We start from the raw sequence: 26917 nt of genomic DNA on the forward strand, positions 1-26917 counted from the left end.
TAAATTTGGAAATTGGCCGGTAGAGCTGCAGAAATAACTAAGAGGATCAAAACATTTTGTTATCACTCTGTCTATGCCGTCTACGGTAACCTCAGCTACCTAGGCTGCCAAAAGCTTCTCTGGCGAACGTTTGCAATGTCGGTAATGTTCTCCAGGGCGAACCATGGCTGTCTTACATCGGTAAACATCCGCTACAAGCTTTATAGTTAGCCGTTAAGAACAAGTGAATACTATTTGCTAACCATTTGATAGTAACATTATTATTTGATGGTCAGTGAAGTCACGTGCTAAAATATTTACAATAAAAATGTACGCTTGTCTTGCAAAGTGCCAGTATTGATCCTGATATAAGCGTAAATGTGCTGGACATCTGGAACCATCCACCAAGCGCCTCAAAAACACTGCACGTGTGTTTATCCGCTGCCTTCCGTGATACCTTTTTTTTTTCGCAGCTGCAGAAATTCTTTGCGATTCCAAGCAGCGCATGACAAATTGCTTCAGCGGCCAGCAGGTGCAACTGATGCGCAAACACGGACGAATAGACCGAAACATAAAGCCTATTCTACCGCTCGCAATCGCTGTCATAGCAAAATAGCGCTTCTTCTTATGAAAGCAGACCACTATTGCGCATAAAGCACAAGCGCTGGAACTGCTGTTATCGTCGCTGCTCTGGCCACTTGACCTGAAATCTTTGTCACAAAGACGAACCTTAGCAGTGGAAAAAAGACACTGCACAAGAAGGACAAGGACACGAGAGAGCGCCACGCACAGAACGCTGTATGCCTGTCACTCTCTCGTGCCCTTGTCTTCTTTGCGCTGTGTCCTTTTTCCAATGAATCACCAACATGCCCAACCTTCCCCGCTAAGTCGTAGCAGAGCCCTGGCAGCTGCGTATAGAGTCTCCTCGTCATCTTACAGGGCTGTTTCTCGCCTTGATGCCTCATCCCAAGAAACTTGTCACCCAAGTCGAGTTCGAGTATAAGTAAACGCGCCGAAGTAGCTCGTGGTCATCATGCAGCTCAGGCACCTGAGGTCCGCGCTGCCCAACTGGAAGGAGAGCAGAACCCCGAGACTTAGCATTATGCCGCGGCAATAAAGCAAACGAAATCATTTCCATGTTATAAAACACTTCATTATCAAGAACCCCTGTGTCATTCGCACTGCCCATGAGACATGTTCTATGGATGGATGGAAAACTTTATTGGGTCCTGCAAGGCTATGGCGTGACCCATAGGAGGGCTAATCCCACGTCGCGACCGGAAGACTGAGCTTCGTGGACGAGTCGTGGGCTTGCTGGACTGCGCAAAGCTGTTCAACAAGATCCGGCAATGCGAATGGCAGCCTCGAACCTAGCCAGGTCCTGAGTGTAATCGGCATTGGTGGCTCGGTCGCACGGCCAGTGCATATCTTTGGGGTTAAGCGATTCACAACAGTTCTCGCACTGCGTGCAGGGGAATTGGTCCGCCATGTAGTAGTGTAGGCGTTTGAGTGTCGGGAATGTATTGGCTTGAAGTAGTCTCAAAGTGAGTGCTTGTGGTCTCTTGAGCGTGAGATGTGACATGGCAAATTCTCTTCCGCTCAGGTAGAAGTCTTTAGTGAGCTCGTTGTATGTTAGTGGGGCGTCCCTGTTGTCTCGGAGATGGTCCGGACCCGTGAGGGCGGCGCTGCGGAAAGTTAGTTCTCGCGCGCTACTATGGGCCATCTCTTTGAGATTCAGGGAGGCCTTCTCGATGTTTCCCAGGTGTGCATGGAACCAGCATATTGAATGGCGGTGGTTTCGCTCTTTTGTTTGAACATATGTTACAACTGCGGTAACTGTTTCCCTCCAGAAAACTAGAGATTTCTTTGATCTCTTCTTTTCAGGAAAAAGCATCGTTGTCTGCGAAAAAATCATGTGCTCCTACACCATGACTAATTCGAGTATTCATGCGACAAAGCAGACAAGAAAGCTGCAGTGACATTTCAATTCGAGAACGCGGGTTACGCGCAAGCGTACCCTGTAAAAAAGAAGCTGCTAATTGAAAGAAAATTTACAGAAATTTGTTATACTGTGAAATAAATTTTCTGTGACTGCTCTATAACCGAAGTCTGTTCAAAGAAAAAAACTGAAGTTTTCGGTTCTTCTTCATTTACAGTCTATAAATAGAATCAAAACTACAATATAACCGTTCTAAGTGATTCTAACTGCATAAGATGTACAAAATAAAATTTAACAGAGTTCTTTTCCGTACACGCCGCCATTGCATATACCTCGCCCGACACGCTGTTTGCTGTACTGCTTTGAGGCTCCTTGCCATAAACAAGATGGCTACTCTTCGAGTCAGCGCATGTAGGCACCATTCCGCTTCTTCTTTCGGCAATCATTAGAGGTGAGTGGTCTTCTTTCCAAGTACATTGCAAGGAATGCAAAGCGTACCCTTATGCTTATTATTTTCCGCGTCTTCACGACATAGAATGGGACTGACATGAGGCCCGCAAAGAAAATTCAGGTGGGCCGTGGCAAAATTTAGCAACTATGTGTTCCAACATTTCAGCGAACGTTGCGCTTTGGGAAGTAACGTGGGATTTGGCTATTAAATTTAGTTTGGTTTAATATTATAGCACACGCAATGTCTAACCAGAGGGCTTAACAAATGTGTTATTGTCTGTTCTAGTCTTCTCGGAATGCACTTGTTTTTACTGTTGCTAAGAGAAAGGTAATAAGGAAAGCATGCGTGAGTTCTGAACAAAGCTCATCCAGTGCCATTTGTTCCTAGCTACGATCAATTGTTTAGATTATCGAAGTTACCGTAAATTGCGAGTAGTGTTCTTTTTTTGCGTTTTGTCTAATACTTAATTTGCTTTGATGCTGGTATATGAACCCGCTGCATAGGAGGGCGCATGGCTTCCGCTATTGATTTTGTTGCTTCGTTAGCTGCGGTGCGAGTGTTTTAGTGCGTTACTGTACGGAAATTACTTTGCCTGGCCACTGACTATGTCGCTTCATTAAGAAAATGGTTAGCGGAAACACCTGACTGCGTGGCTTAGTCTACTATATGCGCATTTTAAAAGCACAGCCCACAAAGTGGTAGCACCTGAGCCGCGAAGATAGGCTATAATAAAGCTCGTGGCCACAAAGAATCGCTCGAATGTCATCTGCTAGCCTCATTTCCCGAGTCTGGCAAAGAATAACTTTACGCATGAATGATGGACTGCAAAAATAAAAAAAAACAAATGTTCAAAATTTGCGCAAAGTGAGCTGTAGCAATACATTTAGTAAAGAAAACTAAAAAGACAGCATGTGTCATTGCTTCACGTAACTAATACTATACAGTCAACGTAATGCATTCAGTACTTTAAGTTATAGGTATTATTTATTACCTTATGCCATGCTGCTTGACATTGTCACGAAAACAGCTGACGTGTGATTTGTTTGCAACGTACGTGCGGTGCACTGGAAGGATAGCGTCGGTGTTTTGAATAATAAATGTTGTAAATATCTGGTACTGAAGTAACTTCCATACTTTTTCCCCCTTTCTGATTTTGAACGTTACTGTAGGCAACACGTAGAGCAGACAATACACGGGAGTTCGAATTACAGGAGGTTCACGTTGAATATAGTCTTGTCTTTCATGCCCTGTGCTCCTGGGCGGCATTTTCAGTGCTGATAGTAGAGGCGGTACACAAAACTCACTGGTAGCACTTGCGTCTATGCAGAAATAGACCTTGTGCGAGACTCTGCGGGCTCCTTCATTCAAAGAGTGAATACGATAGCACGTTTAAGCTATCTGCCGAGGGCGTTCGCACCACTTTCCTTTCACACCTTTCACTTCCCTTTCAGTATTATATTTCAGTTGTATTAAAGAAACAACTTCACGTTTATGCAGAGTATATACCGTGGTTTTTGTCTTTTCTAACGAAAGCATTTCCACCCCAGGCGCATTTTAGCCATCGCCGTCGGCGTCGCGGTGATGTTCCTTGTAAAATGCAAGGTGGTAACACAGTTGTCGCGCGGCGTATGCTGTATGCGCGAGTGAAAGCACGCGAGGGAAGCCGACGATCGGCGACTCAATGTGGCGCTCACGAAGGAACAAAAAGGAGTGCGAACGCGCCGTCTTCCGTCGCACGAAAGGCCGTGGGGTGGGGGCAGAGAGAGCGGGAGGGGGTGTTGTGCTCCGGCAGCAGCTGCGCATATCGCGACTAGGCGAAACCGGAACTGACGATCGCGGCTAAATCTCGGGCGTGATATATGGAGGAAAGCGGGGGAGGAGGAGGAGGAGGAAGAAACTTTATTTAAGGCCAAGCGGGGATCAGTGTTGCAGGGAGGGACGGAGGGAGGCGGCTTCGACTCCTCCAACCAGTGCGTACTTTGCATGGCCGCGACCGGTTCCGCGAACCATACACTGAAAAGGATCTACAGACGGCTCATGCCTTCATGCGCGCTGTGTTCTCACCGCTCTTGCATTTAACCGATAGATGGCGTGAAGGTCACTTCCCTCACGGCTTCTGCTGCTGCGCTTGCACACACCACCATTGTGACAGCGAGTGTCCGCTCTCATCGGGTGTCATGCGTTCATGTTTGCTGGGTCGTGCTAACACCATACTTGTTAACTCAGTTAGCAAGCGAACGTTTCCAAGTGTATACTGCACGTAAAACTACTATCGTCACCTCGTATAGCTGTCTACTAAGTTGCTATCGCAATTGATGCTTCAACTTTCGGCCGAAACTGCCACTTTATTTAGTTCGAAGAATACAGAAAGCGCGGGCACCACTGTTTTCAAGGTCAGCCGCAGCATCACGCCCTGAGAGAGGAACCAAGGTCCAGCGCCCTTGGACGACCTTGCACCAAATGGGCCCTCCATAATCAGGTGACTTGACGATGGAGTCTGAAATCAAAAATCTTCGATAACATAATGATGAGGCGACTTTGAGCTTCTTTTTTTTTCAGCACCATTATGGTTTGATATATAAGCTGGTTCTCTTGCACTGTAGTAAGAAGTTCGATATTTCTGTTTTGTTTTCATGTGGCTTACTTAGCCCCCAGTTTTTCTTGCTTTGAAATAAAACACTTTTCCATTTCGTATGAAACAAACTTTAGCCTGGCTTTTTTTTTTGTAGGATGATTTACCAGAGCGTTAGCGCTGCAGCTGTTGTATGTCGTGTATGGCTCTATAAGATATCTGGTTCTTTTGTTTATAGAGAAAAAAGAAACACACCCGCCGCGCTGGCTAAGCGATATTGTGTTGCGCTGTTAAGCATGAAGTTTTGCGGGGTTGAATCCCGGTCGCTGCGGCTATATTTTGATGGCAGCAAATTGCAAAAATGTCCGTGTCCCGTGCTTTCATCATCATCATCATCAACCTGGTTACGCCCACTGCAAGGCAAAGGCCTCTCCCATACTTCTGCAACTACCCCGTTGATGTACAAATTGTGGCCATGTCGTCCCTGCAAACTTCTTAATCTCATCCGCCCACCTTACTTTCTGCCGCCCCCTGCTACGCTTCCCTTCCCTCGGAATCCAGTCCGTGACCCTTAATTACCATCGGTTATCTCCCCTCCTCATTACATCTCCTGCCCATGCCCATTTCTGCCCCGTGTATTTGGGACAAGTTAAAGATCCGCTGGGGATTAAAATTATTCCGTAGTCCCCCACTAGGGACGCATCTCATAATAAAATCGTGATTCGGGCGCGTAACACCCCAGAATTCGTTCATAGAAAAAAACGCGAACGTTAGAGTGAAATTAGGTTGCGATATTTCCCGGTGAAAACAGTTTTGCTGTTTTGCCGGTTAGCTCCGATGGCTTAACCAATATCCGGCTTTCCACAACAGTTCCTTTTTACATCAAAAAAGCATTCGATTGCATCTGTGTTTCGAAAACACGCCCGGCTCTTCAACGTGCACTTCACAATGTCTAGAAACTGTTACATAATACCTAGTGCCCACCTACCATGATGCCTCACACACACTGCACACCTATCTAGGTGCTATTGTGCGTCGCAACTTTGTGCATGTATACATGCTGTGACTAATTCAAAACAAATTCCTTGACAAGGTCGGGGGTGTTTCGTAAATTGGCCATCAGTGCCCATTATACACAAAGGTCTACGTATTTGTTTACTTCGCTTGCCTTGGTTATAAAGGACATGTACTTTCCGCTATTCTTCCTTCTTTACGTACGCGTGGGATCCATGGCAAGCGGAAGCTTATTTTTAGCCTGGTAAATTGACTTTTAGGCTTTTGTAACACCTGGAGGAAAATCGATACTGCTTGTTTTCTGAACCTAGTGCGCATGAGCAGTTCTACAATTATTACTGTTTTAATAGTTGTATGTATACGCAGTGATAATTTGATGCAAAATGGGATAAAAATGCATTTTTTTCCACAATGTCCTAAATTAAAATTTATTTCTTACAGCCACTGAGAGAAAAAGTGTTCACCCTGTTTAACAGCAGCGCAAGAAAACTCGGTAACTAAAACCAGAGGCACACACGAGCCCTATGTGTAACCTTTGTCTTTTTGCGCTACAGTTGAATATATTCAGCTTTGACCATAGAGCCTCATTTTCGTTTTGAGACCAGCTGCATATTTCGATGCTATTTATTATATTATATTTATTATGTGACGCGCGATAGAAAACTCAAAGAGGACAGAAGTTCACATGAATATGGAGGCTAGATATGATCGAACAGTGATCGAACAAGTACTATCGGCTACAGTCAACATTTCGCCAAAGAAAATTTTCTTCGTGAGGGCGGTGATTGTCCACACGAAAAGGAATGCCCTTTGCAAGGGTTGGCTTCTGCGACAGTCCTGGTTCGCCTATTATTCATCACGATAGAAAATTGGCTCTACACATCAAATTTCTGCGCAGTGCAAAGAAAAAAGAAAGTGAAGTAATAGTAACATATTAACAGAAAACAAAAGATTTGCTGTGCCTCAAAGTGGATAATTGCTTTAAAGATACATTTTTTTGGAAAATAAAACAGAATGTATTATAAAATAACAGTAACATTTAATACAGAAAACAGAACTTTTTCTGTAATACGAGACAGATAACTCTTTAAACACAACGTTTCTGCTGATGTAAAAAAGGAAGAACAGAAAAAGCACTAATAAGCACACTAGCTGTAAAATTCATGGAGTAATGTAAGATAATATTGTGAATCTCCTGGTAAAGTGATCCATCTTATGTACTACTTGTGTAACCTTCTAGGAGCCACAGATAGGTGTCCTCCACGGTAACGACAAGCAATAGCGAGAGCTGCGCCTCGTGGTTCCTATATAGAACGAGTGTTAGGGGTTTTACGGGCCGAAACCGTGATCTGATTATGAGGCACGCCGTAGTGGGGGGCTCGGGAATAATTTTGGCCACCTAGGGACCTTTAAGGCGCCCCTAATGCAGGGGATACGGTCGTTTTTGCAGTTCTACCCCATTGAAATTGCGGCCGCTGCGGCCAGGATTTGATCCTGCGACGTCGTGCTTAGCAACGCCATACACACCATGGCCGCTAATCACCCACGGCGGGTCGCGACACCTCTATTGTCTCGCATCACGAGACATCCGGATCGCAATCAGTTTACAGCCTTTTCCCATCTTTATACGCTGGGTTGGCCCGTGTTTAACTCAATTGCAGTGACATTTGGTGACTTATATGTATAGCAAAACTGGCAGGTAGTAATGGTGTGCCCCCCTTTTTTTTTTATTCCTTTCTTTACTCATATGTTGGCGCGCGAATTTATTGCTGACAATAGGGAAGAAAGAGAGCGAGGAAAAGGAAGGTGGAGGCGAGCATTGCAGGAGAGCAGTGTAGATCGCTCGATAAAGCAGGTTAAAGGCGTAATCTGTTCCCGCCAAAGGCTGTCAGAGATAGCTAAACGCGGACGGCTGTTGCTTTTCCTATGTAGCAAGAAGCTAGCAGCAGCTATGCTTAGCCGAAGTTCATACGAAACAGTGCAGCACTCCGGGTAGTGTAATGCGAAGATCGTTTCGTAACCGTTAACAATATGTAATTACAGCTCAAGTTACTACGGAGACAAAGCCGCGGAATCGAAACTTCGCGAAGATGGACGAAGTTGGTATACCTACAATGCAAGGCGACTTCAGTGTCTGAAAAAGGGCACACTTAAATAATCTACAAGTGATGCGGCTCCAGTACAGCCCAGCGCAGTTCCAAGGTTTCTGTCTAGGTGGTACCGACTTTATTGCGTTTATGCAAGAAAAAGAAACGTATTCCTCTGCTTCACCTACCACTGTGTCAGAATTGCAACATCCACCCCGGTTGTATCAGTGCTTCTTTTTTATTTCTGCGAATCAATCTTATGCTTTTCTCGCATGACAGATTCACGTATTCATGCGCCAGGACTGACAAAAAGTGTTTTCTGCATAGCTATGACTGCACACTAAACTTGCGCGTCTGTCGGTCATTCTGCACTGAATTTTTGTCTTTGTTGCTGAAACAGTGAACCTCACTCACAATGCACGTGAATAAATGCCCTACCCAAGGAGTGTCAGAAGCGTTGAGAAAACGACTGAATACATTGAATGACCGAATACATTTCAGCCCCTGGCGACATCCGCCCTTACGCATTGAAACTTGCTAGGAAAAGTGCCATTAGATCTGTCACCCCCTTTGTTCGGGGATTGAACATGGCTTTCTTGAACGGCTGCAAGGTTATCGTAGAATATAACCTAGGCGAACAATAGCCGTAGATATGCTTGACGAAACGTAAATATATGTCTGGAAGAGCGGTACACTTTTGAGTGTGAGACACCCAGTAATGGCGCTTCTAAGCAGCTCCGTCATTCTTCTCATAACGGTGACCTATATCCATGGTAGGTAATTACGTTTATCAACCTTAACCACTCCAGAACTCCCCAATGCCAGGGTTAAATTTTGTGTGTATACAGATAAAGCTTTGTTAGCGGATAATTTTCTCATGCAGTATAATGTTGCTTAATGTTCGCAGTAAGACTAAGTAAAAAGGCCCGCATAACATCATCCAGCTCGGTGTCGTAATAAGGGTCCATCATTGTAGTCAGCTTTTGAAGCACGGAATGAGCATGCCTAATTAGTATCAGTATTAGCTGGGCACTCAAGTAAGCAGAAATTATTTTGGACAGCTTTGAATTGGAGTAAGAAAAAGAACGCGTAAGAAATTCGAATTAGAGTAAAAGCACCAAAATTTTGCATGTTATGTTTCCCGACGTGATTTCTCAGTCACACCATGAGCTTGTACTGGCAAATCTGACAGATATTTATCTCTTCGCCTGCCACAAAAAAAAAAATGGCAGAACGCTGCTCCTGACATAAAAGCTGAAAGTGTGCTGCCGTATCCCGGATATGCTCTCACCTTGGCTATCGTTGTCGCATATATTATACAGGGTGTCCCTGCTAACTTCTCCCAGAGTTTAAGAATAGGCGAATGCAACGTAGCTGGACAGAACAAAGACAATATTGTTTGCCGTCGCTTGGAGATATTCAAGCTATCTTTTTCCTTCCGCCTGATTCGATAGTCTTAATTAATAAATCGACTTCGCAAATGTTGTAACTAGGTTAAGAGTGTCAATGAGAAAATTGTAGTGAAACGAAAAACTCCTGCTACAACTTTCTGTTGCTCAATACATGCTACATAGGAGTGCTTTTCCGAGCATGAAAGAAATCCGCGGATGCACGCAAAATTGCCGCGCGACTGGCTGCTCGAAGCCCTCGAAGTGCTAACTGGCGTGCGTCTCAGTACTTGTTTCTTGCGCGGTTTTCCACAAGATGCAATAGTATAATTAGGCCCGTGTTACACGTTCTTGCTTGCACATTGCACAGTGCAGAGCGGTTGAAACGCGATTCTCGGAGAGCGTGGCAGCCAGGACGTTTCTTGCACCACCGGTGGGCCTTTGGGACACCCATTTGATGCATCTGTGTAGCAAATCAAATCGAGTGACTTTTAAGTGGAATATGACTTCATTCGGCTCCCTCGGCGATCATGCATCGTTCACCGGTGGGCAAAAGGGCCGGCCGTCGTCAGGTCCGAGTATCCCGTCTCAGCCTTTGAGCACTCTGCATGAAAACTATTGTGACACATTGATAAGTGCGACATAGCGAAGACTGAAACGTCAATGCTGCAACAGGGCCGCGGATGTTGAGGGCTGCGCACACCTACTGGAGGCAACGTAGTCCGGGTTCGGATAAACATTAAGATAAAAGTTCTGGAAGACCAATGCCTGCTTCGAAGAGTAATTCCTGCATTGGCTGTCTGGAATTAGCACGTTCCATCCTGCCATGCCCTTGCGTTGGATAGACAAAGCCAGCGTCGTGCACTTATTTATCATCTCACAACGTTCGTGTGACAGAGACCGTTCTCATTGAGCTAGTGGTGGGCGCAGCGAGCACACTGCACCTAAATTTCGTTCCGTTATTAATGCACCGAGGACATAAATTAAAGGTACATTGGAATATATTGATTCGAACTTTGCGGAAGGAGGCAGCGCTCTCGCCACTGGAGGCACATGAACAACAGGGCTCAGCAGTATCGTTATGGCTTTAAAGGAGGATCACTTTTTATCCCGTGTACCTCTTTTGCTATAGCGTTCCACTATACATCTTCCGTGAAAAAAATTATGTCGTAGAAGCCCAGCGAAAACTGAATGACTCTATGAATCACCATAAATGTCCTTCCGGTCACTGCTTACTACTGCAGGCAGTTGTACTGTTTCTTCCAATTCACGTGGTCACTGACGCTACTACGTAAATTCTGTTTTACAGCTGCTCCAGGAGGACCACCACCAAAACAGCCGCCAAAACAACCACCACCTATGTGCATGAAGCCACCGGTCTTAGGCCTCTGTCAGCCATTAAATCAGTCCTGGTATTATGAGCCGAAGCACAACCGATGCAACATGTTCTCCATGGGCGCGTGTGGTGGAGGACCTAATAGGTTTCCATCAGAAAAGAAGTGCATGGCCACGTGCGCACGTGAGTAAAATTTCACAGCAGCGTGCCAGATGCGACAATGTTAAGCTTGAATTTCTTAAGGCAGTTAGGACGGTAAAATGTCCCATACCCATTAAATATATGAAGCATCAATATTTCTGCTGATGTGGTTTAGACTTTGGTGCGAGAGGCACATTCAATCTTCATAATTGCCTACCCTGGTGTTAATAAATTATGCCCCTTGCAATATGGCCACATGCTTGTAGATAGTTGGAAACAGTTGTATCGATATAATTTGAAAATGAAATTTTGAAAAGCCCAAAGCAGTGTTTTTGCCCAAAGCAGTGTCTGGTCGGAGTTGGAGAAGAAAAAAGCCCTGTTTCTGTGCCTCTTCGGCAAGCGGCTTAGCACTAATAGAGTTAAAACTCAATCTAATGAAACCTGATTTCACGAAGTACCCGATCTAACGAAGAAATTTACATTTGCCGGCAGGTACACCTAGGGTTGAAGGTTGTCATCAACCCGAAGTGATGAAGCTACATTTGCCAAACTACATTTGCCAAACTACATTTGCCAAACTCGAGAAGCGGTGATCTCATTCTAATTTTAACCTATATGGGTTTTCCTTCGAGCGTGCCCTCTTAAGCTAACGCGTGAAAACATTTAAGTGCCCTAGTGACGGTCCCACCTTTACTTTGACGAGGCTGCACGCCCCGTCCGTGCACGGAACTGTGCAAGGACCACCGTAGGGACGGTGGTGGTTCCTTTCGTTGTTTCATAGGTTATGCAACAGATGGCTTGATTAAGGGCAAATACGATGCCGCGGTATCTTTGGCGGGTTGCTACGTTACAATTTTAGATTTGCAAGGACCGAAATATTCCTTTCCCGATTTTACAAACTTCGTGATTTAACAAAATAATGCGAGCGTGGTCATCACTTCGGTAAATCCAGTTTGAACTGTGCTACCCTCCAGCTACACGAGCCTACTACATCACTAACTTCTATTTCTATTTTACTGTAGCTTCTTAAAGGTGTTCCTGACTCTTGGTCTAAAAAGGCCCTTATAATTTCGGGTGAAAAGTCAACATCGGAACTCCTCACAAGTCTTGAAGGCTAATGAACATTCAGGAATTTTTATCGCTGACAGACTTAGCCGCAACGCAACACCCCATTGAAGATGAATAAGATGCTTTTAATTCACAAATATAATCATTAAGCTCTTTGTATGTAAGGCTAAAATGGCGGGCATTGATTCGGCTATTAAATTTAACTTATTTAGCAGAGCACCTTTGCCCAGAGGGTTAATTAACAGAATGCGTTACATAGGACCATTAGACCAAGAACTTACAAAGTTAAACTACTTACAGTGCTTACTGTTAATTTGAATATGTTAGTAAGCCTTTCTTCATACCGTTCAATGGCCGTGTAGCTACCCTGGCTGGATCCATTAGTAGGAACTCTCGTTCATGTTTAACCTGTCCGTGAATTGGATTTAGAAACACACATTGGTCACAGGCGTCATTTAACTAAAATTCAATATTTGAACGTTGCTTATTGTGAAATGAAATATCACATTATGACCAAGAAATAAGAATTACTTTAGCACTCACAGTTTGAAAACTTCCTATTGCCCCGTTGTCCTCTGAAAAGAAGACTCCAGTTAGTGGGCCGCAGTACACAGCACAGGACTGGCTCAGTTATTTTAGTCCCTTCCTCTGTGTCTGCGCAACTCTTATAAAAAGAAATTGCACACAGAACGCACTGTGGGAATCGGTGTAAGCGAAGTTTTCATGTCCTGTCAGGGCAAAATGGCGCATTACGATAAGAAAAGCGTAGTAGTTTGCGTCTCCTTACGCGTGGCCTAACGCTTTACCAGCCCTGGGTCATGGTGGCGTACCTTTCACTACGAAAGTGAGCCTTCGGCAGGGGTGATATTCTAGGGCCATAGGTTCTGCTAATACTGCCACCTTCGGGAGATCCTGGGTGTCTCTGCATCGGATGCCCCCTGTCGAAGTAGATGTCCAAAAGCGTTCATGCACTGTGGGAAGTTCGGCAGAGCGCCATACGTGATCCGCGGAGGGCAACGCCATCTGCTGGTGTTGCGGAGTGTTGCATCATTGCGTCACGTGACTCAGCTGTTCACACTAATGTCTGGAAGCGTACGTGGCACCAAGACACAGGCCATTCTTGCGGCTGGAACAGCGACAGCTACTTTTTAGGGCAAGCAGCTATGACAAAGACCACAACATGTGAAATTGCGGAGTATAATTCGCCAAAAAATCCGTAACTTTCAAAAATATGACGATGATAGTGGTATATTAAAGATCATAAAGCTTGATTATAATACCTACTAGACGTAATTGACCAAAATATAGATTACATGATTATCCGGTTATTGTGGCGGGTTCCTTTCAAAGGATGGCTGGACTTGTGCTGTAAGGATTTGATGTCGGTGCATGATACTGAGCATAGTCCGATAGGTACATATTTATTCACTTTATTTTACTACATTAAGCAAGTTTATCGGAAACAGAATGGAGCCAATTAATAAATGATCTAGGAATACGTGAGGGTCATTGATGTGGCCCAACATGTATTTAAATGTGGAACCGTGCTTCTAAGTCCACGAAGCCCGTACCTAGAAAGGAGAGTCAGGCACCATTCCTTCTTTCGCACGTCTGTGGTAGGAAAAGAAGAACCCGAAGGATGATTTGCATGAAGACACAGTTTCATATCTAGCTGATGTTTGTGGTATCAAAGACAATCAACGTTACGCATAGAGATGCTTTTTCAAAAACCGCAATCGGATTGCATTTTTTTTATATTGTGTTTATGACATGAAAATGGGTTCTCATAAGACATTACCCATTCATTCACATTCCTACAGAAGCCTTGGGCAGTGCTGTTCATTGTGGCTGGGCACCAAAAAAATGCTGATTCGGTTAAACTATGACACAATGGTAAAATTTGACTTGCTCTGGAGAAGGAGGCTAACTTAGCGTACACGCAGAGTAACATTATGCATGTACAGTGGGCGTAAAATCAGACCAGAATGAAATTTGGTCGAATTATTAGCCTTGTCTACGTCCCCTTACTTAAAAAAGGCATCAAATACATGCAAGCGAGAGAAACAGATAACTTATATTCACTCAATAGGTACTGCTTTAACACGCTCACTAATATTAAAGTTATAACCCAGCATACACAGGCGTCCACAACACTATAAGAGGACAGTTAAAAATCCTCACGTTGCACCAAGACCGCCATTTGCAAGCGGCTGGACTAAGTTGAAGAGGGTGGTGCCTCCAGTTATAATGGCCATTGTCTTCTAATAAGCCATTTATTTTTACATTTCTCACTAACCACCAGAATATGATGTAGATGCTTCAACGAGCATCTCCTGGTTTCGCAAGCCAAATGGGGCTCTAATAGGCATCCTACTTTTACATGCAGTTAACACTCCTAATGTCCAACAAAAAATGTGCCGTTGCTTGCTTTGTGATGATAATAACCATCAGATACCTTGTGTGCGCTTGTGCTAATCTTAGCACCTTCAATGAACTGCCACCTTAGAAGTAACATAGTATTCTGATGCTCTATTCTGTGCCCCAAATTGATCTGTTTTCCCAGACACGTACCACTTCGGGCTTTGCAATTGAGAGAAAGCACTTATGTTGCCTGCTGTTTATAGGTCTGTGACTGCAAGTATAGTGGTGCTGATATCGCTAATCAGTCCTTGCACATTTCCAGAGTCCAAAGGTAAAGTGCCGCCGATGTGCTTGCAAAAACCTCTTACCGGTGACTGTGAAGCAAAAAGACACGCATGGTACTTTGATCATAGAAAAAGGGAATGCAAGATGTTCACCCATGGCATGTGTGACTCAGGCAGCAACTATTTCGCAAGCGAAAGAAAGTGCAAAGAAGTGTGCCTGCGTAAGTACAAACTTATTTTCACAATTGGGCGTCGAGCAGTATTATAAACAAACAAAATACGTTCCAACAAGGGCATGTTTTACGTCACTATCAATATTATGAAAAGTTAATAATGATACTAACTTGTTTATTTCCATCAACGATAGACGAGGCTGCGGGTAAAAGTCGCTTGACAAATAAGCAACTTCACTGAAGATTGCAGCCACCTCGACAAAGCAGGCAGCGATAGCACACATATAGAGAATACAAGAGGTTCAAAACTAACACATTTTCGTATGAAACAGTCATAGAAGTTAAAAATGGAAAAGAAAAGGCAAGATAATACTCTTTATTCATCACGTTAGAAAGGACTGGTGAAATGTTCATGTAGTGCTCGTACGGAATATGTTCGTAACTTTATTTTTTTAATATGTAATAAATGTTATATGTAAGTATGTAAAACGCAAGAATATGTAATAAGTATAAAAGTGTTCAAAGTGTGCATGATATTTTTTGCATAGAATGACTTGCCCGCGCAGTGACGACCTACCAATGTTCGGTGTAACAAGTTGCGTATGAATGCATGTTTTTATCGAGATTATATAACTCATGAAAAATCTCAATCTTCTTTTAACCTCCCGTTTGAACGCCAGACTAAACTTGTAATTGCAAAGATTAAACGCGCGCAATACATTAGCTTTCAAAAAATAAATCTGAAGCTTGGCAATTATATGGTAGATCAAAAAGTGCTCGAACAAGCTTTTCTTTAAAGTGTATGTATTCTTTTGAAGACTTGTACATGTCGTCTTAACCCACAGCAATAAACAGTAATACAATGAAGAAAGGAAGAGTGTATTGTAAACAAGAATCTATATATTGAAAGGTAAAAAAACCTCTCTGGCACGCCATCATACGAACAACACGGGATAACTTACCTAAAACCGATTCAATGTGCGCATCCAAAAGTAGATTTTGTGTGAAGGTAGTCGCTTGAGAAATAAGCAACTTCACCGAAGATTGCAGCCACCTCAACAACGCAAGGCTAATATGTTCAGGTGACGTAAACAGTATGGTAGCATCGTCAGCGTACGTTATGTATTTGAACCTCTGTGTATATTTAAAAGGTCATTTATATTCACTATTAAAGCAAAACGGGCAAACAACACTGCCTTTATGAGTGCCTCTGCTGATGTTTTAAATCTCAGTGGCAAATATTTATTTGGACATATTGACAGCGATTATCTAGGCAAGATTTCATGAGGTTTAGACAGCGCCCCCGAATACCATAATTTTCAAGCTTTTCAAGTAATGTGGAACGATGGATGCAATAAAATACTTTAGTGAAATCGATGTGAAGGCCGAGCACGACATTCTTGTTTTCAAAGTGTGATAGAATGAATAGTTTTTGTTAAAGTCGGGCTAATTCCATTGACAGGCGTTTTCTAGATCCAAATTCGGCTTAGGAGATAAGATAGTGCTTATCAAAAAAAGAGATTTTAGCCGTCTTATAGACACCGCTGTCATGCTACTGTGCCTGGGGAAGAGAATTTCAGGATGAAATTCGTCTAGACACGGCCAACAGCGAGCAGGCTTAGGTTGGAAAGTTTGACCGGTGCCGCACTTCTACCACAGAGTCACCGTCGGCATTGAACATCAATATTTTCCCATTCTTGCGCCATGCGTATTTGTACTCATTTTGTTTGTGCTCTCTAGAAGAAAAAAAATGCGCTTCAACCTGTTTAGTTGCGGACGTTGGCCTATTCCGTAGATAATGTTCTACCCGCCGCGGTTGCTCAGTGGCTATGGTGTTAGGCTGCTGAGCACGAGGTCGCGGGATCGAATCCCGGCCACGGCGGCCGCATTTTGATGGGGGCGAAATGCGAAAACACCCGTGTACTTAGATTTAGGTGCACGTTAAAGAACCCCAGGTGGTCGAAATTTCCGGAGTCCTCCACTACGGCGTGCCTCATAATCAGAAAGTGGTTTTGGCACGTAAAACCCCATAATTTAATTTTTTAATTTTTAGATCATGCTCTCTGACGTGCGACTTAAAACATTGGCCGCCGCGAGCTAAGCAAGCAAATGGTACGCTTTCACTTTCATAAGCAACTTGTTGATACGCGACGTATGATGCACTTGAAAGGTAGTGGTAATGTTGGTGGTTTTATTCCCGTGTATGTGGCCTAGTGGAAACTGCCGTGGACGCAAGTGCTACTGTCGGTTGCGCTTTGCAATATGCCCAATGCACCAGACTACTGAAGGAGTAAGCCTGCGTTGGTACAACACAATAATGCTTGGGATTTAGGCCTACTTGTTGGAGCACCGGTGTGTTTTGCTCTCGTGTCCAGGTTTGGCCCATCCGTAAGGCACTGGAATACATTTTTTCAGGAGAAGCCTTGACACAGTGCAAGTCGGAAACCTGCCTACCTACCTCGAAGCCAATAGATATAAATAAGCATTCATAAATTGAAATACGGGCGGTTCTGACTCTAAGGTAGTCTACCAAAGGCATTTAAAAGGAAGATTTACATTAGGTCATACACCTAATGGCCGCATAGTTAAATGTATGCATAAAGCGGAAATTAGTTTCTTGGACAAATTACATTAAATAAAGTTGCTTGCAATCGAGGGAGGACGTAAAGCTGCAGTTACTGTTCGAATTTTAATTATGGCGAGAACTTTTGATACGAGAATTGAGGAAAATCAGTAAGTCTCAAAAAGGAATAGAAGCATGAAATTTACATATCCGTAACTCTGCACTAACGACAACTATCGCAGTTCCGTAAAAATTCATCCGTCACAGCACCCAAAGCGAATAACTTTAATATAATGTATATCTTATGGGAATTTCCTAAAATGCTTACAGCAGTTTCGCAATAGTCCTACCCACATATAATGTTAGATTTCAGAGCCACCTATATTTCATCAATTTTCACCACTTTATATGCATTATTAGAGGCAATTTATGAAATTGTCATATCGTTTTTCGTTGCAGAGTTACATCCTCGTAAACTTGTATAGTAGGTTACAGAAAATGTGCAATTTTGAAAAAAAAATTTTACATTAGGAGCGTAAACTATCGATATGCTTGCAACATTCCCTAGAGCATAACTTCTCCGTTTGGATGCAACAAACCTAATGCAATTTAGTGCAGCAGTAGTCGAAAAAAACAACAACTTCGCATTCACCATGTTTTAGATAGGAGACCACAAGCTAAAGCTTCGAATTTACTTGTCACTTTTATTAAATTTATTTTCTAACTAAACTTCTAGGGCGCACTTGGTATAAACTAATGTTTAGTTACTATGGCCGAGTCTTCTACAATTCATTATTGCTATATTTGGGCTAAATGTGAGCTGTATTGCTCTCCAGTTTTTTTAGGGCAGTGACAAGATGCTGCTATGATACCTAGGCGGCCAGACACCGCAATAAAAGTAACCGCTAACCGTCCATATTTCTTGTGTGGATGTCTTGTGCACATTACGACTTAAAATTATTCCGACTACCGTGTAGGTGCGGGCTCGTCGCCTGCGATTCACGAGATTCCACGGCAACCACGTGACTCACGGGACTGCGTCATCGTGCTCTTAGGAATGTCTGGTGCTTTGCGGGAGCGATGTAAAATTACTAAAGTATATATCGAGTTCTCAATGTCGCACCTAAACTTCAAAAAATTATACTTTCCTATCTACCCAATAAACAATGTCTCGCGCAAAGAGAAACATATTAGCAAACAGAAAATATAATTCAGACACATACACAGCCTCGCATGTAGCAAACAACACCTTGATACTGCTAGGCGACACTTTAGAAGCGCCGGGGGCAAACGAGATTGACTTAGTGGCAATAGAGACCCACTGGCGACAAAGAGCCAGGAGTGCTGCCTGTTGGAGTCGATCCCACCGCTGGCATCCAGTTGTTGGATCTGGAGGACGATCCCAAATGCTGTCCCCCAGATATTTGGACCTTGCCGTTGGGTGCGGGAGTTGGCCGAGGTTGAGGAGGACTTTGAGACGAAAACTGGAGGTTTATTTACATTATTTACAGTGAGAGTACAAAGAAATTAACAGTCATAAAGTCATTACGGACCGGCAGCAGCTCGGACGCTGCGGCCCGTGGCAAGAGGCTCGAAACAGATGAATGAAGGAATGCTCTCTTGCTGTTCCCGGTCTCTGGCTTTTAACCCCTTCGGTGTCTCGAAGTCACGTCACGTTCGGCCAATCGGCGAGCCCGCTCAGGTGGCGTCATTTTCGGCCAATCGGCGAGCCCGCTCAGGTGTCGTCATTTTCGGCCAATGGTAGGCGCCCGTGCGAGTGTACGTCACATTCGGCTGAGAGGGTCGCTCCTTGGACTCCAAATGTCCGAGGGATTATTTGTCTGCGGTATTGCCTTCCCGGTCTGCAACTGCCTTCACAAAGGCGAATGGGGGGATTGCTGCCAGGGCTTCGCGGTGCATTACAGCCGTCTTGCCTCGGGACCCACGTTACCTGGAGCAGTGCCAGGCTCTCGCTACACTTTCGGGAAGAGTCAAGCAGTGAATAGCTCTGCCTGCGGCGCACGAGGTGGGGGATGCTAACTCATTTGCACGTGCCGCTCCTCGGGAACGGGGTAGATGTGCTTCTGGGCTCATTAATTAGTTGTGACGTGATTCGATGCAGTCTAGTGAACTTGAAGGAGTCTCAGGAAACGGTCCCGTATCTAACACAGCATAGAAAAACCTAAGGTTTCTCAGCGTAGTGGCTGGAGCCGATGCATTTTGCTTAACGACAGGCGCGTACGTGCTTACCAGGTCCTCGACCTCAAGCTTATCCGCCCTGACGAAATGCACAAAGATCACGTGGCCATTCCAGGGGAATGAACCGGAGGGTTACCAACGTTTTCGGTGGCGACGTGGCCTTAGCTGGAGGCATTACTCGAGACAGAGTCCCGGCAGTCCATACTGAGTCAACTAATGTGTGTCAGCTTGAAGACCTGCTAGCTAGTGGAACTATTGCGTTTTGTTACCTGCACCAAAAAATATGGAGTTTGCGCGCCCATACTTTTCCAGGTTTATTGCGATAGCATATTATTGGGATTCATTCACCTGACTCATTTCTTGAAATTGTGGTACCTTGCACTAATGTCACTCATGCATGTATTTTCATTTGCAGAAGTAAAGAATCCAGTACTCGTCTGCAGCGACAAGCCGAGATCAGGCTATTGTTTTGGCTTAAACACTTACTGGTATTTTGACCAGAACAAGAACAACTGCTATCACTTCAAGGGCTGGTGGTGCGCAAAAAATGCTAACGGATTTATATCTTACAAGGTCTGCATGGACAGGTGCAGCTGTAAGTGTTAAATATAACAGGATTTGCCTAATCACCGAGAGTTTCTCATGTTGACAGTATAAACTAGAACTTTTTCGATGTTATCACAGATTTCCTGGGTCGCCAATTTTTTAATGTTTCCGACGTGATTTAATTTCAAGTAACATAGGGGTAATGTTGCATCACATATTCTTCTACCACAAATAGTTCGCTAACCACGTGCGTGCACTTCGAATGTAAATAACGACTCTATATATACGACATCCGCAGCATGCACATTTAGATTACAGTAAGACACGTAAAACGGAAACTTCTTGACGTTTCACAATATCTTAAGTGACCAGCCCCCAAATTCCTCATAAGAAATCATTGCTTACAACCGTTGATTGCCATGTAAATCTCAAGGAAGGCCTAAACGAAAAGAAAGAGGGTTAACTGAGCAGCCCGATTTTTATTATTCATGTCATGAGAAGCCAACAAACACTGACACCAAGGACAACATAGGGGAAATTACTTGCGCTTAATAAGTTTAAAAAAGAAACGATAAATTATTGGGAATGAAATTGATGAAAAAACAACTTGCCGTAGGATGGGAACGACCCCAGAACCTTCGGGAAAGTTGTTGGATGCTTCTCCACCTGCGGCAAGCTGTTTTTTCATCCACTTTCATTCCCAATAATTTGTCGTTTCTTTATTTCATTTATTAAGCGCAAGTAATTTACGCTATGTTGACTTTGGTGTCAGTGTTTGTTGGCTTTTATGTTAAGCAAGGATTAGAAATATTTAAATATTTTAAGAGAAAAGACGGGGAATGCGGGAGATGGAAATTCAAGACGATGAGCAAAACGTGAACAAGGTGAATGCAGGAGCCAACGTTTCGACAAGTGGACCTGTCTTCTTCAAGACTTCAAGGCCTTAGGAAGACAAGTCCATTTGTCGAAACGTTGGTTCCTGCATTCACCTCGTTCACGTTTTGCTCATCGTCTTCAATATTTTAAGGTATTTAAAATAGTTGATGAAATTCCAGGCTCAATATTAAGAGTGCATGCTTTATATACGAAGATTATATACTAGGATAATGCCAGCAAGCTTGTAAGTAGAAATAATCGAGAAGCAGACATAGACAAAGCGACAGGAAACCAGTCACCTTCCTGTCGCTTTGTCTATGTCTGCTTGTCGATTTTTTCAACTTTCAAGTTTGCTGGCATTCTTCTAGTATAATCATGTACCAACTAGCCCGATAAGCCACTCTCACAAAGATTATAGTAATTCGGCCAGCAGCTGGTGTTGAGCTGTCATACCTAAAAAGGATTGTGACACGTTCTAAAAGAGAGAGTGTGAATATACCTAACATGCAAGCAGATTCTCGCTGCTAATCGCAGGGCTGGTAATATTTCCATCACTTACTTATGTAAAGCTTTTTCTGTTTCGAGCGGAACACAGATTTGGCATGGTGCCCACGACACTCATGTGCTCGAGCCATCTCTGAGCTTGAAAACTTAACACTTTACCTTCCTTTCCATATCCTGGGTTCTGTCATCATTTCGGTGAACAAGCAGTCTGACGAAGCACACTGACGAGACAATAATCACGTAACTAACCTAACTAAAAAACCTAACCTAACGAAACATGCGTGCTACTCTGGTAACGTACACTGGTTAGCATTTCAGACCCCTTCAAATCTAAATTCAAAGAACTTCAGCGCACTCTCATTTGCTATTCACATTTTACATGAAGAAGTTGGCCTCGAGGTGTTGGTATAATAAAACCAAGACTCGCTGATGACATAAAGTGTATCGCTGTTTGTAATTTTTAGAGCTCCCAATTGAAGTCGATGTCAGAAATGTTAGTTCGCTAGAATTTATAGCTTTCTTTTGTATGTGTTGGCATAATGTGTATCCCTTTTGACTCTATTTCACAGAACTTATAACTCAAAGTTTATAAGTGTCATAAGTATAAGTGTCAGTGTTATAACTCAGTGTCATTAGGAAAGGTGATTACAAGATTTCCGTGTCTTACCTCGAGCAACACGTGTCAGGTAGCCGTTTATTTGCGCCAGTGTATCAGAAACAGTGCATGAACGTAAGATGTGCTAGACTGTGATCATCACGTGGTGCTCATTATTTGAGCATGAGGTGTTGAGAGGTCACCTTAGCAGGCAACAAGCATTTTCGCTAGCGATAAATTGCCTGAGTTGCTTCCATTATCAATGTCGTAAACACAACATCTTGTATCTTACTACAAAAAATATTTGCTATATCTGTACGGTTGTTCGGGGATTATTTCTCAGCATCCCTTTAACCCTCGATTCAGCCCCACCATGACAAAATGGCCGAGCAGTGAGAACTGTAAAGAAAGTTCCATGTCTCCTATTGTTTCTTCTTGAGGGCGACTTGAATTTCTTCAATTCAAGAATCCAGCTGTGGTAATGTCGGAACGCCTCCTCCGTCTCTTCCTATTTGTTTTCATAATCTTTCGATTTATTATAATTGAAATAAATGGAGCACCTGCGATGTGGCACGCGAAAAACGTGTTCTTTCCGTTGCCTCCTACTGCTACGTCAGAATAGGTGGATGTGATAACAAGGTAACGCTCGGTTTTACTCAGGCACGCAACCTAACCGGTATTTTCCTGTCTTTTTTTTTCGAATGCGCTGACATACTAACTCTTTCATTCCATCAACTACAGATACCCGAATACCCAGGAATTGTCCACAATGCAAAGAAAAGCCGGAGCCGCAACCTGACCAGAAGAAACAACCAGTAAAAGGGCGGAAATAAAAGCAATCTGTTCACGCACGAAGAAGTGTTTCCTCTAAAAACATTTTTTAACTCGATGTGCAACGCGTCAGTCCGGCAATATCTCAACATTTCGTAGTGGAACAAGCCATAGCAGTGTAAGATATGGCAGCAACTGTGCTGTAGACGTGCTTTCTGGAAAGACAAACACAGAACATCTGCAAGAAGCTGAAAAGAAATGAGAAAGCTACGTTTACCCTAGTAATAAATCATAGGGAAAATGAATTCAGCTGCTTTTTTGAACACAGCCTGCCATATAAACTCAGTCCAGGACATGCTGAGGCTGTAAAGAGTAAGGAAGTGTAGTATTTAGTATAAAAAAATCTGAAGATTACTTATCCTGTATGACCGAGTAGGTGGAGTAAGTTAATACTTGTAAGTTATGCACGAAATATGTGCTCAACGTATTGATCGTATTGCTGTGGGAAGAAGCCTAAGTATAGTTAAATACCTTTGTAATGGCCGAGCCAACACGCACCGCATAGCATTAGGCCCAAAGCTTCCCCGTCGTCTTTCAGACCAGAATACAAGTCCTCTTCTTGTAACATGACACATGGTTACATTACCCTCGGGCGGAAGAAGCGCCTTGTTGGTGCGCCTCACCTGTTCCAGAAAGGTATGGTTTGAGGCGGCAGACGCGGATGACGTCAGAAGAAGGCGCAGGCGTGGTTACGTCGAGTGTAGCCACTTCATATGTGACAGGGGTCACTTGGCGGAGGATGCGGCAAGGACCAGACAACCGCGAGAGTAGCTTTTCTTAAAGAGCAACACGCCCAGACGGAGACCCAACTAGGACAACGGCAGCTGGTTCACTGTCCTGTTCCTGATGACGTTGGTCGTAATGGAACTTCTGGTGTGTCTGTGAAGTGAAGAGACAAATGCGGGCATTCTGGCATGCTTGGGTCGCGGTGACTATGACGTCACGGGCATACTCTATCGGAGAATCGAAGTGGTGGAAAACAGTCTGGAAAGGCCACGACGGCTCGCGGCCGAAAAGGAGGCAGAAGGATGAGGAGCTAGCTGTGTCGTGGCGCGAGGAATCGTAAGCGAACGTGACAAATAGTAGAGCAGTGTCCTAGTCGCGATGATGGGAGGAAACATACATGAGGGTTTATTGTGCGGTTCAGGCGTTCGGTAAGACCGTTTTGAAGTAGTATCTTAGCGCAAATAAAACCACGGACACAAGAAAGACAGACAGTCCGTGGTTTTATTTGCGCTAAGATACTACTTCAAATATGGACGACCAACTAGCCCAACAGTCAACTCTTCTAGTAAGACCGTTAGTTCGAAGTTAATAGGCTGTAGCTAGCTTGCGTTTAGTTGTGGATGATCGAAGTAAGTTGGGGATGAGCGGCTACAAAGTATTGACCGTGATCGGCGAGAAGTTGACGAGGTGAGCCTTGGTGAGGGATAACGTCGAGAAGCAAATAGTCAGCGACGTCTGCAGCGCTGCTGGTGGGTAGGGCTCTTGTAATGGCACAACGGGTTGTATAGTCAGCAGCCACGGCAATCAGCTTATTTCCGGCACTCGATATAGGCAATGACCCGAGAAGATCAAAGCCAACGCGAAAGGAAGGGTCGGTTGGTATGCATAGAGGCTGCAGATTACCAGCAAGAGGCATAACTTGTTTCTTTTTTCCGGCGTTGACGCGACTCACACGCGGTGACATAGTGGCGGACAAGACGGTTGGGAGCACGCCCGAAAAAAACCTCGCCGAATGCGGTCATACGTCCGAGAGACGCCAACGTGCCCAACGGTGGGAACGTCGTGCAGTTGCTGGACACTGTCGAAGACGTGGCGGAATGACAATTAACAACTGGGGCCCATTGGGGTGCATGTTGCGGCGCTACAGGGTGTCATTCTGCAGCACAAATATGCGAAGTGATTGGTCGGACGGATCAGAAAGCACGGGCATTGGATCAGCTGCCGCAACGATTCATCGCGGTGTTTTTACGCACCAAAGACTTTTCAAGACAAAGAGCAAAAGAACGGTGATCGGTGCGGGATGCACTGAAGCATCCGGTGCATCGATGGCACAAAGAGGCAGGCAGTGGGCGCCCTGTTGTAGATGACCCGACTTGTAGACAACCCCACTCGATAGTGTATGTGTATTCCTGAAGGCGTAGGGCCCTGCATCCTAGACGGACGGTGGGATCAGTGGTTACTGTAAATTGTCGACCACACAAGTAGGTTCGGAACAGGCCCACCGCCCAAACGAGTACGAGACACTATTGTGGCGTACGCCCTAATATTGTAATTCAAAAAATAAATATTTTGAATGCCAGTTGTAAAAATAACCATATCGCCAGTGACGTGCTGAAGCGCTGCCAAGCTTGCACGGACTGTTTTTCTTATTGTTAATATTACAGATACTCTCAAATCTGTACCGCCAAGCCTACGCGAAATAATGTTCGCTGTGTTCTAGCGGCAGATGGTGGTTAGTTCTTGTAATCAACACAAGTATGAGATGGTGTGGATTGGTCCAGCTATTCGGCCCACTATACATTAAGCGCAGCGGTATCGCTTTCTGGTACGGGATGGGGACACTGCCTTTATGTGGTTACGTTTCGGAGATTTTTCTTTCATTCGAAGTGCCGCCTTGCGAGAGCGTTTCAATAACTTCGCAGTGTAGCCACTGTGTCTTGTCCTGCTAAAACAAAACAAATAAAAGTTGCATTGCACCGAGAACGTCTACGACTTCAGGAAGTCCTAGTGCACTGAATTTATTCACTAGAACTGCAGAAGCCTCTCACACCAAACACCGCCATCTTCTGTCCAGCAAGGAATGCTGTGGGATGCACCCAAAGTCAGCTTCGTTGCAGTACTCCTCCTCACTCCTTATTGCTGGACTAGATTGTTCGTACTTCTTGCATGGGAAAAAAAGCAAATATATGTATCAAGAGGTCCGGACAAAAAAAAAGGTTGCTCACGAATACCTTTAATTCCGAAGAGATACATTTTATGAGGGGAGCGCCAGTAGGAGCAAATATATTTGAGACCGGATAACATACCATACAGCAGTAGACTCTGATTGTCTGAATGCGTGTGAATAAAGAAAACTCGATAAAAAAGAATGTTCACTGCGGCGCAGGGCCACGTACCTGTCCCTAATACAAACAAATGTATTCTTTTTTATGAAATATGGCTAGCCTGTACTGACGCATTTCAATGCCACAGAAGCTGTCCCTTTAGTGGAATAAGCATGCTGGGTCGCTAATTGCCTAAGTGTTTTGGAGGGTCTATCAAATTCACTTGCGGTAGGGATGCTATTCGCCAGAAAAGGCCGTGGGGGTTATGACAAAACATGGGAGCACGGGCTTTCATTAAGGAAGGTTTCCGCAGATTCGCTCATACACTGCTGCTTCTGCGTGAGTCGGAAGTCTTTCTAATATCCTTGTACTCGAAAAAAATCAAATATGCGTATAACGTGATGAAGTGGAACCACAGTACATTCGAAAAATTTGGAACATTTGTATGTGCGACCGGCTGCATGCGTGATGCGTGATGCTGTTTACATCAGTTGGAAGAAACGCCACTATATATTGACAGTCCTGATATATACGTAATTATCTAGTTCATTGAAGCAAGTACCAAAATAAATGCGGGTCCCACGCCTCGTGAGAATGTGTGGAAGCAAAGGCGTCAGTGGTTCTTTCTTTTTTCCCCGAAAACAGTGCTCTTTCTTATCACACGTATATAAATACATTTGAGAATAGCAAATTGGACACATGTTTGTCGAAGAGCACCTCGTTCAAAATAAACATGTTCCGCTGGATCGCATGCATACCACGCATGGCAACGCGAGAATGACCACGATAGTAGGACCACGACGCCATGATGACGACTGTAAGGCGGTGGCGCTGCGACGACAACAAAATGACGATGACGGCATGTAGACAATGGCATCACTGTGACAGATTCACCCAACGAAATGAAAAAGAACACATAGTACAAAAGACAACGTACAGTGAGTAAAATAAAAGAAAAAA

General features: G+C 44.1%; 1 protein-coding gene and 1 long non-coding RNA gene across 4 annotated transcripts; one reads left to right on the forward strand and one right to left on the reverse strand.

Moving 5' to 3' along the window:
- The first annotated feature begins 768 nt into the window (after positions 1-768).
- On the forward strand, positions 769-22934 carry LOC126533749 (amblin-like). 3 transcript variants are annotated; one of them, XR_011895839.1, is made up of 7 exons: positions 769-976; positions 1864-2369; positions 4723-4848; positions 10740-10949; positions 14659-14841; positions 19971-20150; positions 22818-22934. XR_011895839.1 is itself a non-coding variant. In XM_050180936.3 (5 exons), the coding sequence occupies exons 1-5, from the start codon at positions 8761-8763 to the stop codon at positions 22907-22909; spliced, it is 720 nt and encodes a 239-aa protein (XP_050036893.2). In that variant the 5' UTR covers positions 8672-8760; the 3' UTR covers positions 22910-22934. The 3 variants fall into 3 exon arrangements, 1 of the variants encoding a protein (XP_050036893.2); XR_008613047.2 differs by having other exon boundaries at positions 782-976; positions 2286-2369; XM_050180936.3 differs by lacking the exons at positions 769-976; positions 1864-2369; positions 4723-4848 and adding an exon at positions 8672-8815.
- On the reverse strand, positions 4689-8589 carry LOC140219516 (uncharacterized). The gene is made up of 2 exons (XR_011895840.1): positions 8069-8589; positions 4689-4866 (listed from the first exon to the last, which is right to left on the reverse strand). It is a non-coding gene; the product is annotated as an uncharacterized lncRNA (long non-coding RNA).
- Positions 22935-26917: the final 3983 nt, after the last annotated feature.

Source organism: Dermacentor andersoni, chromosome 7, assembly GCF_023375885.2.
Source record: "Dermacentor andersoni chromosome 7, qqDerAnde1_hic_scaffold, whole genome shotgun sequence".
Classification (NCBI taxonomy): domain Eukaryota; kingdom Metazoa; phylum Arthropoda; class Arachnida; order Ixodida; family Ixodidae; genus Dermacentor; species Dermacentor andersoni.

What these genes read in the sequence shown, in the direction of transcription:
- LOC126533749 (XM_050180936.3), top strand. Translation starts at nt 8,761, where the DNA reads ATGGCGCTTCTAAGCAGCTCCGTCATTCTTCTCATAACGGTGACCTAT. An exon ending in AACGGTGACCTATATCCATG is followed by an intron (nt 8,816 to 10,739) that starts GTAGGTAATTAC and finishes TCTGTTTTACAG; the next exon opens with CTGCTCCAGGAGGACCACCA. An exon ending in GTGCATGGCCACGTGCGCAC is followed by an intron (nt 10,950 to 14,658) that starts GTGAGTAAAATT and finishes GCACATTTCCAG; the next exon opens with AGTCCAAAGGTAAAGTGCCG.